Consider the following 15,255-nt stretch of genomic DNA (forward strand, 5'->3'; position numbering starts at 1 on the left):
CATTCTATCATCAACAAAAACACTTTGAAGCATACCTCTTTTCCTCAAGAATAGGTAAAAATGTACATTTCTGTCACAAAGATTAGCAATGAGTGTACAAATAAAAATTACCATCTTCTGCAGAATGAAAAATGACTTAAAAAACTTGAATTATATTTAACTCATTATACTAAAAAAATTAATTAGAAAATTGCCACATTCAGTATTTACTTTATCCTGTATAGACCTAGTATGGTAGATTTGTGAAATTGGCCATAAATCCCTTCCATCCTGGTATTCACACCCCTTTGCAATGTGACTCTGCAACAACTCCCATCAAGAGGGGAGTCTGTTTTTTCAGCCCTTGAATCTGGATGTGACCTTGTGAGGTACTGTGGCTAATGGCATCTGACAGAAGCAAAAACATGAAAAGAAGCTTGTGTGTTGGGGCTTCCCATCTCTTTGCACACTGAGATCATCCTGTGAAGAAGCCTAACAGAAGAGGCTGTTATCATCTAGCCTGCTGGATGATAACAGACAGAACAGAGACAAGCTGTTTCAGCTGACACCTCATAACCAACCAGCCTGACAATAACCAAGTATGTGGGCAAGACCATTGTAGACCATCCAGCTCTGCTAAGTTGGCCCAATCCAGAAACGCAAAGAATTGTGTTATTTTCAGCCACTAACTTTAGGTGTTACCTGTTACACAGTAATATCGGATACACTCAGCTCATGAAAAATGAGGGAAAAAAACTTTAGCACTATGAACTTAATTTAGAAGTTTGTTTTTTCATTAAAGGGTGACATATTTAGGTGCATATGTAAAGGGTCAATAAGGATTAAATTTGATCTGTAATCTAGTTTTTATTGTTACTCACATTAAAATAGGTATAAAATTCTTCTTCAAAGTCAGCACGTTCATCTTCCAGAAGTGTTTGCAAACTCCTAAACAACAAATTTTGTTTTTTAAAAATCAATAATCACGATCACTAGATACATCTTATAAAATAAATTTCAAGTGCATGACTATCTTGAAGGCAGGTCAGATACAGCTCATTAACACCCACTTTTCCCTGTGTTGATAGTCTAATTAGCAGAACTCAATTATCTGTAATTGTGAGGTCAGAAGTTCATTTGCAGTTCTGCAGGCTTCCCACCTGATTCCAACTCTCCTCCTACTACCCTCACTTCCTTTACCTAGTGATTGTAGGTTTCTATTTAGAAAAAAACTGAAAACATATTTACTAACACAAACTCATTGAAACTGGTATTATCTTTAAGCTTTGGGACTTTACTTACAGAACTAATACTAGATCTCGTTTTAAATAGCAGGTACTACTTAGGAAATCTGTGGAGTAGATAGGTCAAAGGACCTTTTCTCATCTGCTATTCCAGTATTATCAAACTTAAGACAGACCTGAAATTTGACTACCTTGGAATCTGAGAACATAGGTTGTATCAGAATGATTGCAGCCTGTCTTTTTATATTTCCATCTTCTGTCAACCTATGGCACTTTATAAATACATTTAATGTAATATGCCCCATATTATATAATTTACTCCTTTGCTTCTTTATTCATTCAACAAACACTTATTAAGTACTTAACATGACACAAGGGATGTAAAGCTGAGACTAATTCCTTTCCTGTCAGTAAACCCTGAGACTAGTAGGAAAGGTGAGGAAGGTCTCACCCACAGTGAGGTAAGTGCAGTCAGAACCTATGTAAATAGTATAGGTATAACTTGTAAGAATTTGGTTTTGATTAACTCTTTCTGAAAGGAAGCGTCATTGGGAAGGTCTCCCTCTGGGAGATGGTGGAAACAAAGCTGACTCTTTTCCTCTTTGGATTTTTAATTTCAGTATTGTGACATAGAAAAGACAATCTTTTATTTGTTTTTGGGCAGGGGTAAAAGAGAGTAATGGGAACTCAGCTGACAAAACTGGATTCACCATTATACTCTCATTACATGTCCATGTGTGGCTTATTTATGGGTATATTTATGAAGAACACCTGGGAACCTGACCCCCAAAACAAGAACTAAAACATTGCTACTATCTTATACCTATCTATAGGAGAGACATTCTCTATCTCATTTTTCTTCAACCCCCAAAATGTGTTACAAATATCTACCAGTTGAACAAGTATATTTTCTCTTTCATTAAGGTATCTTTTGATGAACAGAGACCTTGTTTAATCTTACTGAAATTAAATTTACCAATCTTTCCTTTACTGTTGGTACTTTTTATGCTTTACTTAAGAAATCCAAAAGGTGAGAAAGATATTTTGTCCACATTTCCATCATTTTTACGTTTAATATTTAAGTCCTTCATCCACATAGGTTGATTTTTATATATAACATAAGGTATCTTCGCTCATTTTTCCTTGGATGCATTAAGTGAATGGTATTCCCATTCCCAATGATCTAACACACTGCTTCTAACCAAGTTCCACGTGTGCATGGCTCAGTTTCTGAACTCTCTATTCTGTTCCACTGGAAAACCTGGACCAATACCATATTGTCCTAATTATGCAGCTTTCTAATAATTCTTTTTTTTTTGAGATTTTTATTCATTTTTTTTAAAGAGAGGGGAAGGGAGGAAGAAAGAGAGGGAGAGAAACAGCAATGTGTGTTTATCTCTTGCACGCCCCCTACTGGGGACCTGGCTTGCAACCCAGTCATGTGCCCTGACTGGGAATCAAACCAGCAACCCTTTGGTTCTCAGTCCAGCACTCAATCCACTGAGCCACACCAGTCAGGGCTAAAGCTTTCTAATAATTATTGATATCTGGTAGGCCAAGTCCCCCATCCTTATTCATCTTATGGATTATTCCTGGCTATTCTTGGTCCTTTGTTTATCCACAAAAATTTTATAATCAGCTTGTCAAGTTTTATAGTAAGCTTGCTGAGATTAAAACTGGACTTTTACTGAATATAGAGATCAGAGCTTCTCAAAGCATTGCCCAGACCCACAAAGGATTTAAATAACAAAGGAATTATGTTTACTTACCTTCCCAAAACAGGACTGAGTTCTTTCAAGTCTTCCAATGACGGTGTTTGGTCCAAAAGTTTCTTAAACAGAGCCAGTGGGAAAGGGATGTCTGCAACATTGTAGTTGAAGAGAGAAAGTCCACACAGAATCCCAAAGTAAAAATATCTTTTCTCCTCAAATTTAGGCTGAAAAGAGGAAAAAAAAGTCTTATCATATTATGCATTTTTACCAGTAGAATGACATATTTGCATTAGGTAAACCAGTCTTTCCTCTGCCCTTTCATACAGTCAAATCACAAATTAAAACCAAGAATCTTGAGATAAAAATATTCAGGGCTTATCTACAATTATTAAGTCAATTTAAATCCCTTTCACAGTTCTGGTCACTAAAAGCATTAACAGACTAAGGGCTGAGGGAAGAGGAGAATGTTTGGTGGGAAGAACTGTACTAAGTAGTAAGTCCTAGAGATCTAATGCACATTGTTTATATAATATAAACAACAATATAATAATCACTACAGTGTTTGTATTATTTAATATTATATTGATTATAATATTGTTCAATATTAATTTTATATTAATAATTTGAATTATAATAATACAATGTGTTATGAGACTAAATCTTAATTATTCCAACCACTAAAAAGAAATTATAATTATGTGATATGACAGTGGTGCTAATTATCACTTTAATGGCAACCATATAATAATATATAAATATCAAATCAACAGGAACACCTTAAATTTACGTAATGATATATGGCACTTATTTCCATAAAAAGATAAATGAAAGAATGAACAAGAATAGAAGCACATTAGGCTCAGTAATCCTTATAAAGTTTTCCCAATTTCCTTTCACAGCCTTTGTCTTCAACTTTATCAGGAAAAAATGTAACTGTAACAAAGAATGAGTGCCTGAGAAAGAGGTTCATATCATCCATACATTCCATAAATGGTCAAAACATATATTACTTAATTTCTACTGTGTGGACATGAGAAACCAGGGAAAGTGGACCCCATTTTAGAAAAAAATCACCTTTTTAGAATTCAAATTTATCTCCACAATTATATCATCAATTCTTCTCCTAATACAAAACAGTCTAGACAACCTAATTTTCTTTGGTATGCAACATACCTTTTCTGTCAGGAATACCATAAGCAAAGTAAGACTTACTCTAACAGGAAACCACATGTAGGAAGACTCTTCAGGATACATGAACATCCCATATTCTGGCCGAGTCATCTCTTCAAACAGACAGTGGAAAAACTCTGCCCTGACTCCACCAAAGTCATGTTCAATTTCTCCCCTAAATGAAACCTGAGGAAACAGAATGAATAATGCATCGCTTCCAAGGCTGTGTATTGCTATGTATTAAATCTCATTTGACAGTAAGAGCTAACATTACCATGGGCCCAAGTATTTTGTGGGCACTATGGTAAGCATCATACTCATATCATCATATTTAATATCCTATTAATTCTACGAGGCTTGAAGAATTTAAATAACTTTCCCAAGGTTCTACAACCATTAAATGGTACAGCCCAGGTTTAATCCTATGTCTGTGAAACCTCAGAGCCTGAAGTCATTAACACTAAAGTGACTTCAACTGACATCATTATTAAGAGCTATGCTAAGTATAATAAAAATAAACATAAGGAAATTAGAAATACTAGGATTGTTAAAAAACCAAAAAATCAGAGCACACATAAAGCACTCACGGGCTTGTCTGTACTCCTTAAGGAGACAGCACCCATTCCTCCCCAAGATGATTCTATCATCTTTCCTTCTTCCACTATGCGCTCCATTTCCTTCTTAGAATCCTTCCCTTATGTGTGTTTTTTTTTTTTAAAGATTTCATTTATTTATTTTTAGAGAGAGGGGAAGGAAGGGAGAAAGAGAGGAAGAGAAACAGTAATGTGTGATTGCCTCTTAAGTGTCCCTCACTGGGGACCTAGCCCACAGCGCAGGCATATGCCCTGACTGGGAATTGAACCAGCAATCCTTTGGTTTCCAGGCTGGTGATCAATCCACTGAATCACGCCAGCCAGGGCAGAATCCTTCACTTGTGTTTACAAATGTGTTAAATTCTCCCTTATCCTTAAAAGTGGGGGAGGTGGGGAACCCTCAACACCCTTGTTTCAAAATTAGACATCACTGGCTCCTCCTACTCTAGGTTGCCAAATTTCAGAGAACAGTGTCATCAATTTCCAAGCCCATTTTTCTACTTAAATGCTTTTCTTCAACAGGACCAAGAACCAGGAATTCTCAATTCCAAGGACCTTTTCTGATGTCTCATCTCTTTAATTTTGCTAATTCATTTTATACTTGTGACTACCTCCTCTTTCTTCAAACTTTTTTCTCCCTTGCTTTCTCTCATGAAGCACTATTTAGGTTTTTATTTTTCTCTCCTCTTTTTCCTGCTCCTTTAAAACCACAAACTCTCTCTGTTCTTTCCCCATATTCTATTTTTTCTCTTTAAAACTACATTTATTACTTGCAAGCATATAACCTTCACACCCACTCATCTTCTCTCCTGATTAACACACACTCATTTCCAAAAGGCCTCCTCAACATTTCCATATGGATGTTCCACCAAAAAACTCCTTTCACTGGTTTATTTGGATGAATGCTTCTTCCATTTTACAGAGACGCAAATTTCAAACTTCAGTAAAGTATTTCAAATGGTTGTAAGACCAGGTGTTAAACCTGCCCTTGCCTATGGACAAGTTCCCTGATCTCACAAAGCTTTAGTTTTCTCACAAGATCATTAAAAAGCCTAAGTAACACATGGAAAATGCCTTACACCATTTGGAAAATGGTAACTGCTCATCGAATATTACCTAAATTTAAGTAATGAAAGAATGAAATATAAAAGTGGAACTAAAATAGCTGAGTAGTAGACTCACATGAGTTCATTAGATTTTTAAAAACTATTTGTGTGTAAAAATATATGGAAATCACAACTTTACCTGCAAATTCCACTGCAATATACTTTTAAAAATAGTATTTTGAAAAAAAAAAGTATTTTGAGCTTTAGTTAAGTCAATCTTCCTTTAATCTGAATAGGGTAAGTGAAAAACTATAGTCTCCCATCAAAAACACTCTAAAAATATTATCAAACAAATCTTTGTCTTAAGTGGAAGTCTAGTACCCGATAGTTGGGCCCAAATCCTGGCTGACCCTTATCAGTTGCATTACCCTTGGATTAATTCGCTAATAGTTTTGTACCTCAGTTTCCCCATTGTAAAATGAAGGAATAACAGAATCTTCCACAAAGCATTGTAGAAAAGTTTACACAAGTAAGTGTAAAGCCTTTACAACAGTTTCTGGCACAAGAAAAACATTTGCTAGATCTACCAGTCATTATTATTATTATTTTGTGTCAAATATACACTAGTAAGACAAGTTATATAGTTACTGTACCAAAGATCATTTGTAAATCTTTAGAACATGGTAATATCTACAGTTATACCCTCAAAAACTATGCAGTCAATAAACAGGAAGTTCCCTCCTCCCACAGCAGAATTTGGATTTGGGTCCCATATTTGAGCAGAAACAAACCATCAATTCTCCTCTGCATCAACCCCATCTTACTGGAACCCTTAAAAGGTGGTGACTAGCCAGGCTAAGTTGGGCGTCAGGAGAGACTGGACGAGTTAGGGTTAGTACTGTACTTTCTACCTGACCAGGTTGCGGGGGGGTGGGGGGGGGGACGGGACCATTTTTCCTACTGCCCCTTAGCTCAAGTGCACTGATGAAGTACCTACACCTATCACCTGAAACTGACAGGTAAATTCTAAACCAGGGGAAGTCTAAACCAGACCATCTCGGCAGCAAAGGAAGATCATTTCCCCTCTGTAAAGCCCACTGTTACATTATTTTATATTTTTCTTATCTTGGCATCGAATTATTGAAAATTGTACTTTACCATTAACTCGCCACTCAGATCTTCATTCTCAAATTGATTTAGTTGGTTCAAAACATCTTCAATTAAGTGACTCCTTCTAACAGTTAGATTAAAGGTAGGCAGCAAAGCTAAACTGGATCCTCCATCTTCCACAATCCCAGGCCACTGTTTATAAGCTTTAATCTTTTTGTCCTAGGTAAACAGAAATGATTCACTTCATTTCACCATGTGCTTTATTAAGTAGAAATTTATAAAGTAGAATAACTGGTTCAGTTTACTGTAAGTGCACGTCACAAACATTCGTATGAAGAGTCTTATATACACCACTGGAGATAAGCTGTACACTCAGCATTCACCCTCAGTGAGCAGAAGAATTATGGAACCTAAGAAATGGGAGCCAACAAGTGAGCAGGAAAGTGACCAACAGCAGGCTCCAATGGACCACTTTATGTTATAAACACAATTATTAATACTTCAGTTACCAAAGGTAATTATAATCAGGAGGCTAAGAGATTGATTTGTAAAATACCAAAATATAGTATTCTCATTTGAAAGAGAAGTTCAGAAGTTTAGAAAAAACAATCTGCAGGAAAAGTTCAGATATGAGAGACTTCTCCAAAGATACCCTATCCTAGGAAGAAAACCCAGACAGAAGATTTCAGGTGACAGGTAATGTAAGAAAGAAGTTACAGGGAGAGACAAAGAGAAAGACAGACAGAGAGACAACAGAAAGATAACAGACGAGGCTATCTAACTGAAACCAAATGGCAAGTTGGGATCATTAAAATCTATGGCTCTTAGCAAACCAGAGAGAAATCAGTTCTATAAAATTATTACTGGAAGCCTGTTTAAAGTCAGAAGAAAGGCATTAAGAGGTGAAGCAAAATGAAATTTCTTGTATCTTTTATTTTTTGAAAATACATATTTTATTGGTTATGCTATTATAGTTGTCCCATTTTTTTCTCTCCTTTAATCCCCTCTGCCTTGCAACTGCCCTGCCACCAGAATTCTCCCCCTTAGCTCATGTCCATGGGTCATACATATAAGTTCTCCATTTCCTATACTATTCTTTTCTTTTTTAAAAAAAGATTTTATTTATTTTATTTTTAGACAGAATGGAAGGGAGGGAGGGAGGAAAACATCAATGTGTGGTTGCCTCTGGCACGCCCCGCCCCCTACTGGGGACCTGGACTGCAAACCCAGGCTTGTGCCATGACTTGGGAATTGAACCAGCGACCCTGTGATTTGCAGACCAGCCCTCAATCCACTGAGCCACACCAGCCAGGGCACCTATACTATGCTTAACCGTGCCTTGTTTCTTTTGTATCTACCATTTATGCTTCTTATTCCCTGTACCTTCCCCCCTTCTTCCCCCACCCTCTCCCCACTGAGAACCCTCCACGTGATCTCCATTTCTGTGATTCTGTTCCTGTTCTAGTTGTTTGCTTGGTTTGTTCTTGTTTTTATTTAGGTTCAGTTGTCAATAGTTGTGAGTTTGTTGTCATTTTACTATTCATAGTTTTGATCTTTTTTGTTAGGTAAGTCCCTTACATTTCATATAATAAGGACTGGGTGATGATGAACTCCTTTAACTTGACCTTATCTGGGAAGTACTTTATCTGGCCTTCCATTCTAAATGATAGCTTTGCTGGGTAGAGTAATCTTGGATGTAGGTCCCTGCTTTTCATGACTTTGAACACTTCTTTCCAGCCCCTTCTTGCCTGTAAGGTTTCTTTGGAGATATCAGCTGATGGTCTTATGGAAACTCCTTTGTAGGTAACTGTCTCCTTTTCTCCTGCTGCTTTTAAGATTGTCTCCTGATCTTTAATCTTGGGTAATTTAATTATGATGTGCTGTGGTGTATGCTTCCTTGGGTCCAACTTTTTTTGGACTCTCTGAGCCCTTACTATATGAAATGTTAAAGGGACTTACCTGAAAAGAAAGAAGATCAAAACTATGAACAGTAAAATGACAACAAACTCACAACTATTGACAACTGAACCTAAATAAAAACAAGAACAAACTAGAACAGTAACAGAATCACAGAAATGAAGATCACGTGGAGGGTTCTCAGCAGGGAGGGGGTGGGAGGAAAATGGATGGAAGGTATATGGAATAAGAAGCATAAATGGCAGGCACAAAAGAAAAAGGGGGGGGGGATTAAGCATAGTACAGGAAATGTAGAAGCCAAAGAACTTATATGTATGACCCATGGACATGAACTGAGTGGGTGGAGAATGCAGGTGGGAGGGGGTATGCAGGGCAGATGGGAGTAAAGGGGGGAAATGGGATAACTGTAAGAGCATAAGCAATAAAATATACTTAAAAAACAAACTTAAGCCTTAGAAAAAGATAATGAAGTACAATACATTCATTGATGATAGTTAATTGAAAAGGGATACTTTCTACAAATCTTTATTATGGCACCATCACAGGCGTTCATTTGGGTCAAAATTTCAAGAATCCTCTGTCACCTCTATTCCTACTGATATGTTTCCATCACTAGATTGAACCTGCCTAAATGTTAGTGCTGATTCCAATCAAGTGCAAGTCTGCTATCTGTCTTTGAGTGTCATTCAGAAGACTACAGGGACCAACCTCAAGGTCCAAGCTCTACAACTAGGTCAGCTGCTACTAGGGCCCTAATATGCCTCAAGGCCACACCAACCCAAAAGACTCTTTCTTGCCTTCTTCATTAGAGTATAAGCAACTTGAAAGCTACAACCATTAGTTTCAACAGCGAATGACTCCCTTACCATCCCTAAAACACCATATGCTTAAGATATTTATCATTTCATTTGTTAATGAAGACAAAAAAATCAGCATACATACCTGCATTTTTAAATGTGAGTCTGCATGTAGTAGTTTAATTTTTGACAGAATATTAAAGATAAATGGAAAATGACTGAATATGACAGGATACTGGAGGTCTACTGGAGTGTCCTAAAAATGGAAATGAGAATAATTCTGATAGAGGTATCTTACGTCTTACCTCAGAGTCTTAAACCCCTAATGATTTAAGGTCTCAGTACTTACAATCAAGGCAATTCAAACTGCTTGTCAGTACATAAAATTCTAAGAAAATATTTTACATGTACCAATGAAAGGTATACAGACCTAGTATTTTTAGTGCTTATTTAATCTAACAACTAACTATAAACTCTGGACACTTTCCCAAAGAACCTGTTCTACTGTAACTTGCACTTCTGAAATGTAAATTAGTTCAGATATATTTGGTGAATATGGGAATAAAATAATGTGGGTAGCTGGTGAGCTCATACATTTCTGCCAGGCAAGGGTTTATGTGCTAGGAGTAGGATTATAAGCTTCAGAGGAAAGGAAAAAACCTTAAGTCAGGCAGCAAGGGCCTTTTACCTGTCTCTTAAGAAAATATAAAAGGAGTGCTTGCACACAGGGTACCTTCCCCAAGGTTGCAGCCCTATACTGCTGGCTCCTGGTGAGTCACCCTGCTGCCTTCTATGCCCAACTTAAGCAGAGTTCCACTTTCATCTCTTATGTCAGTACCACCAGTCCTCTAATTACAGCATGGATAGATTTCTACCCTTTTGTTTTTGCACATTTCCATATTTGCATAGCACTCTCCACAACATACTGGTCTGGTAGATCCAAGCTATCCGCCAAGGTTTTCTGTTAGTGCTCTGGCTACAAAACTGCATAAGTTTTAAGAGGCCTATCTTGCTTTTTCCATAAACCCTATTATTTCTATTACACAATTTTGCAGACTACAAAGATTTCTGGAAACTCACATATTATAGAAAGTTATACCTCAAATGCCTATATTAATTTACTGATGATCAAACTGCCATTTAAACATGCCATACTTACTAAGCTCATTTTCCAACAGGATCTTCTACGTGCATCTTCATAAAAATCAAGGCAGTGTGTGAGTTCACTTATTTGGAAAATATTTTCAGGCAGTTGACATTTAGTCTTGTTGACCTTAAATAGAATATAATCTGTAAGAATATGTCATACATAAAGACAATTTTAGGAGATCTGGACAGCTACATGCAAAAAATGAAACTTGATCACCAACTTACACCATACACAAAAATAAATTTAAATTAGATAAAAGACTTAAATGTAAGTCATGACACCATAAAAGTCTTAGAGGAAAACATAGGCAAAAAATCTCAGATATTCTACACAGCAGTATTTCCACCTATAAGTCCCTTAAAGCAAGGGACATAAAGGAAAGAATAAACATAATAGGACCTCATCAAAACAAAAAGCTTCTGCATGGCTAAAGAAAACAGCAGTAAAATGAAAATGGAACCAATCATTTGGGAAAATATACTTGCAAATTATACTTTGGACAAGGGTTTGATCTCCAAAATATATAAAGAACTCACACAACTCCACTCCAGGAAGACAAACAACCCAATTAAAAAGTGGGCAAAGAACCTGAACAGACATTTCTCCAAGGACATACAGAGGGCCCAGAGATATATGAAAGGATGCTCAGCATAATTAACCATCAGAGAGATGTAAATTCAAACCACAATGAGATACCACTTCACACCGGTCAGAATGACCATCATAAACAAATCAACAAACAAGTGCTGGAGAGTTTGTGGAGAAAAGGGAACCCTACTGATGGGAATGCAGACTGGTGCAGCCACTGTGGAAAACAGTATGAAATTTCCTCAAAAAAAACCCAAAAAGACAAAAAAACAAAACCCCCCAAAAAACAAAAAACAAAAACAACTAAAAATGGAACTGCCTGTTTGTCCAGCAATACCACTGCTGGGACTATACCCTAAGAATACCGAAACACCAATTCAAAAGAACCTATGCACCCCAATGTTCACAGCAGCACAATTTACAATAGCCAAGTGATACAAACAGCCTAAGTGCCCATCAGTAAATGAGTGGATCAAGAAACTTGTTCATTCACACAATGGAATACTATGCAGCAGAAAGAAAGGAGGAGCTCCTACCCTTTGTGATAGCATGGGTGGAACTGGAGAGCATCATGTTAAGTGAAATAAGCCAGAGATGAAAGACAAATATATGATCTCACCTGTAAGTGGAACCTAATCAACAAAACAAATAAGTAAGCAAAATATAACCAGAGACATTGAAATAGAGAACAAACTGACAGTAACCAGCAGGGAGAGGGACAATGGGGGAATACAGCGGGAGGGCCATCAAGGAACATGCATAAAGGACATATGGACAAAGCCAAAGGGAGTAGGTTTGGGGGTGGGAGGAGGGGATGGGTGGACAGGGGTTGTGGTGGAGTATAAATGGAGACAACTGTACCTGAACAAAAATAAAAAATAAATAAAAAAAAAAGATAATTTTGCTTAATGGCTATTAGATTATCAGGATAGATGCAAATTAAAGACTCTTAATAACCAGAATAAAAATCTACATCCAATTCCTCTACTGTCAAATCCCACACTTTCAGGCAAGCCCTCCACCACTGTTCATGTGTACGGGTCAAGTGTATAAGCTCTTTGGCTACTCCATTTCCTATGCTGTACTTTATATCCCGCATCCCCATAGCTATTCTTTATTATATATTTGTACTTCTCACTCCCCACACCTCTTCATCCATTCTTCCCCTCCCCCTCCAATCTGGCAACCACTGAAACACTCTCTGTAACCATGATTCTGTGTCTGGTCTTCCTGTTTGCTTAGTTTATATTTTAGATTCAATTGTTGATAAATTTGCTTTTTTTTTTTTTTTTTTTGCCATTCTATTGTTCATAGTTTTGATCTTCTTTTTCTTAAATAAGTCCCTTTAATATTTCATATAATCATGGTTTGGTGATGATGAATGCCTTTAGTTTTTTCTTGTCTGGGAAGCTCTTTATCTGCCCTTCGATTCTAAATGATAGCTTTGCTGGACTGAACAATCTTGGCTGTAGGTCCCTGCTTTTCATGACTTTGAATATTTCTTGCCAATCCCTTCTAGACTGCCAGCTTTCTTTTGAGAAATCAGCTTACAGACTTATGGGAACTCTCCTGTAGGTGACTAACTTCTTTACTCTTGCCCCTTTGAAGAGCTTCTCTTTATCTTCAACCTTTGGCATTTTGATTATGATGTGTCTTGGAGTGGGCCTCTTTGCATCCATCTTGTTTAGGACTCTGTGCTTCCTAGACTTGCGTGTCTATTTCCTTCACCAAATTAGGGAAGTTTTCTTTCATTATTTTTTCAAATAGATTTCCAATTTCTTGCTCTTTCTCTTCTCTATCTGGCACCCTCATAATGTGAATGTCAGGCCTCTTGAAGAATGTCAGGTCTCCTCTGGGAAGTTGTCCTGGAGGCTGTTTATATTATCTTCATTTTTAAATTTTTTTTCTTCTTGTTGCTCTGATTGGTTGTTTTTCAGTTCCTTATGTCCCATATCATTGATTTGATTCTCGGTTTCATGCACTCTACTGATGTTTCCCTGTAAATTGTTCTTTATATTTCAATTAGTGTATCCTTCATTTCTGACTTCTATGGCTCTTTTATGCTGGTGAGGTCCTTACTAAGTTCCTTGAGCATCCTTATAATCAGCATTTTGAACTCTGCATCTGATAGATTGCTTATCTCCATTTCTGGAGTTTTGATCTGTTCTTTCATTTGGGCCATGTGTCTTTGTCTCCTCGTTTTGGCAGCCTCCCTGTTTGTTTCTCTATGTACTAGATAGAGCCGCATTGACTCTGTGTCTTGGTAGTATGGCCTAATGTAGTAGGTGTCCTGTAGGGTTCAGTGGCACATCTTTCCCTATCACCAAGCTGGGTACTCAAGGTGTACTCTTTGTGGGCTGCATACACCTTCCTCTTGTAGTTGAAACTTGGTTGCTGTTGGCAAATCTATGGGAGGGATTTACCCAGGCCAGTCAGCTGCAAAAAAAGAGGTTGGCTATGACCACCAACCTCTGCTCTCCGTGGAGGATCAGCTGCATATGTGGCAGGATGGTGGGGTTCCAGCATGGTCTGTAGCTGTCTACTGAATGCACTGGTCCTGGGGTTTCTCAGTTGGCACAGGCCAAGGTCAGCCCCCACCTGTATTTTTCCCCGGGGGCTACCCTGCCTGAGCTATAAAGTCATCTGAGATGGCAGCTACTTGTGCTGGGCTTGGAGATTCCCCTGACAAAGACAAGCTGTGAATCTAGGCTGCCTGCTGCTTGTGTCTGGCCCCGGGGGTCACTGAGGCTAGCTATTGCTTATTTGAGAGGATTTAGGAAGTTGGGAATCATGAGCCAAAACCAGCCATTCATATGGAAAAACAGCTTAGGTGGGTCTGTAAGTTGGGTGAGGTAGAGTCTCTGGGGATCTTCCAGGCAGGTCAAACAGTGTTAGCCAGGTTGATGGAGTCTCAGATACAGCACCATCTTGCCAGGGTTTAGGAAAGTGACAACGGCCTCTGTTGGACTTGAAGACAGACACTTTAGTCTCTTCCTGTGTACCATTAGTGCCTTTTAAGCTGCTACTCTGGTGCTGGAGCTCAGAAGGGAGGGAGTCTTAGTAGGTGAGTCTGTGTGTGAGTTCTTTAAGAAAAACTGCTTGATGCTCCAGCAATTTCTTCCACCGACTCCATCCCCTCTGGTCTTTGCAGCCATACATTGTGGGGACTTATCTTCCTGGCACTGGAACCCTGCACTGAGGGGCCTGTTGTGGGGTTGGGACTCCTCACTCCTGAGAAATTCCTCTGGAATTTTTATCTACCACACATGGATGAGGGACCAGCCCATTCTGTGTCTGCGCCCCTCCTATGAGTTTGGATGGATGTGGTTTCTTTGTTTCTGTAGTTGTCAGGCTTCCACTCAACTCAATTCCTGATGGCTTTGAGTAATGGTTCTACATTTTAGTTGTAATTTTTATGTGTTTGTGTGAAGAGATGAGCCATGTCTGCCTATGCTGCCATCTTGACCAGAAGTCCTCCTAGTTATTTTTAATTCATAGAAAAGTTTTATTACACAATGGAATTCTATGCAGCAGTAAGAAAGAAGGAGCTCATACCCCTTGCAACAGCATGGATGGAGCTGGAAAGCATTATGCTAAGTGAAACAAGCCAGGCAGTGAAAGACAAATACCACATGATATCACCTTTAACAGGAATCTAAACAACAAAACAAAACAAAACAAAAAAAACTAGCAAAATATAACCAAAGACACTGAAATAGGGGATAGTCTGACAGTGGCCAGAGGGGAGAGAAGAGGGAATTTCAGGGGGGAATGGGTAGGGTTTACAGGAACAAATTTGGAGGACACATGGACAAAAACTAGGGGTGGGGGGGTAATGGGGGGAAGGGGGGAAGGTTGGGTGGGTGGGCTGGAATGGGAGTAGGGGGGAGAAAACTGTACTTGAACAATGATTAAAATAAAAAAAAATTAAAAACAAAAAACAACAAAA

At 38.1% G+C, this 15,255-nt stretch overlaps 1 protein-coding gene across 1 annotated transcript in view; it reads right to left on the reverse strand.

The window, feature by feature from the left end:
• HERC5 (HECT and RLD domain containing E3 ubiquitin protein ligase 5) overlaps positions 1-15,255 on the reverse strand; it is a 43,087-nt gene that overhangs the window by 7,212 nt on the left and 20,620 nt on the right. Inside the window, 6 exon segments of the mRNA XM_028506249.2 lie at positions 861-927; positions 2,993-3,159; positions 4,148-4,291; positions 6,903-7,073; positions 9,714-9,824; positions 10,728-10,841. Coding sequence (XP_028362050.1) covers positions 861-927; positions 2,993-3,159; positions 4,148-4,291; positions 6,903-7,073; positions 9,714-9,824; positions 10,728-10,841 — 774 coding nt within the window.

The sequence above is a fragment of the Phyllostomus discolor genome, chromosome 1, assembly GCF_004126475.2.
Source record: "Phyllostomus discolor isolate MPI-MPIP mPhyDis1 chromosome 1, mPhyDis1.pri.v3, whole genome shotgun sequence".
Lineage (NCBI taxonomy): Eukaryota > Metazoa > Chordata > Mammalia > Chiroptera > Phyllostomidae > Phyllostomus > Phyllostomus discolor.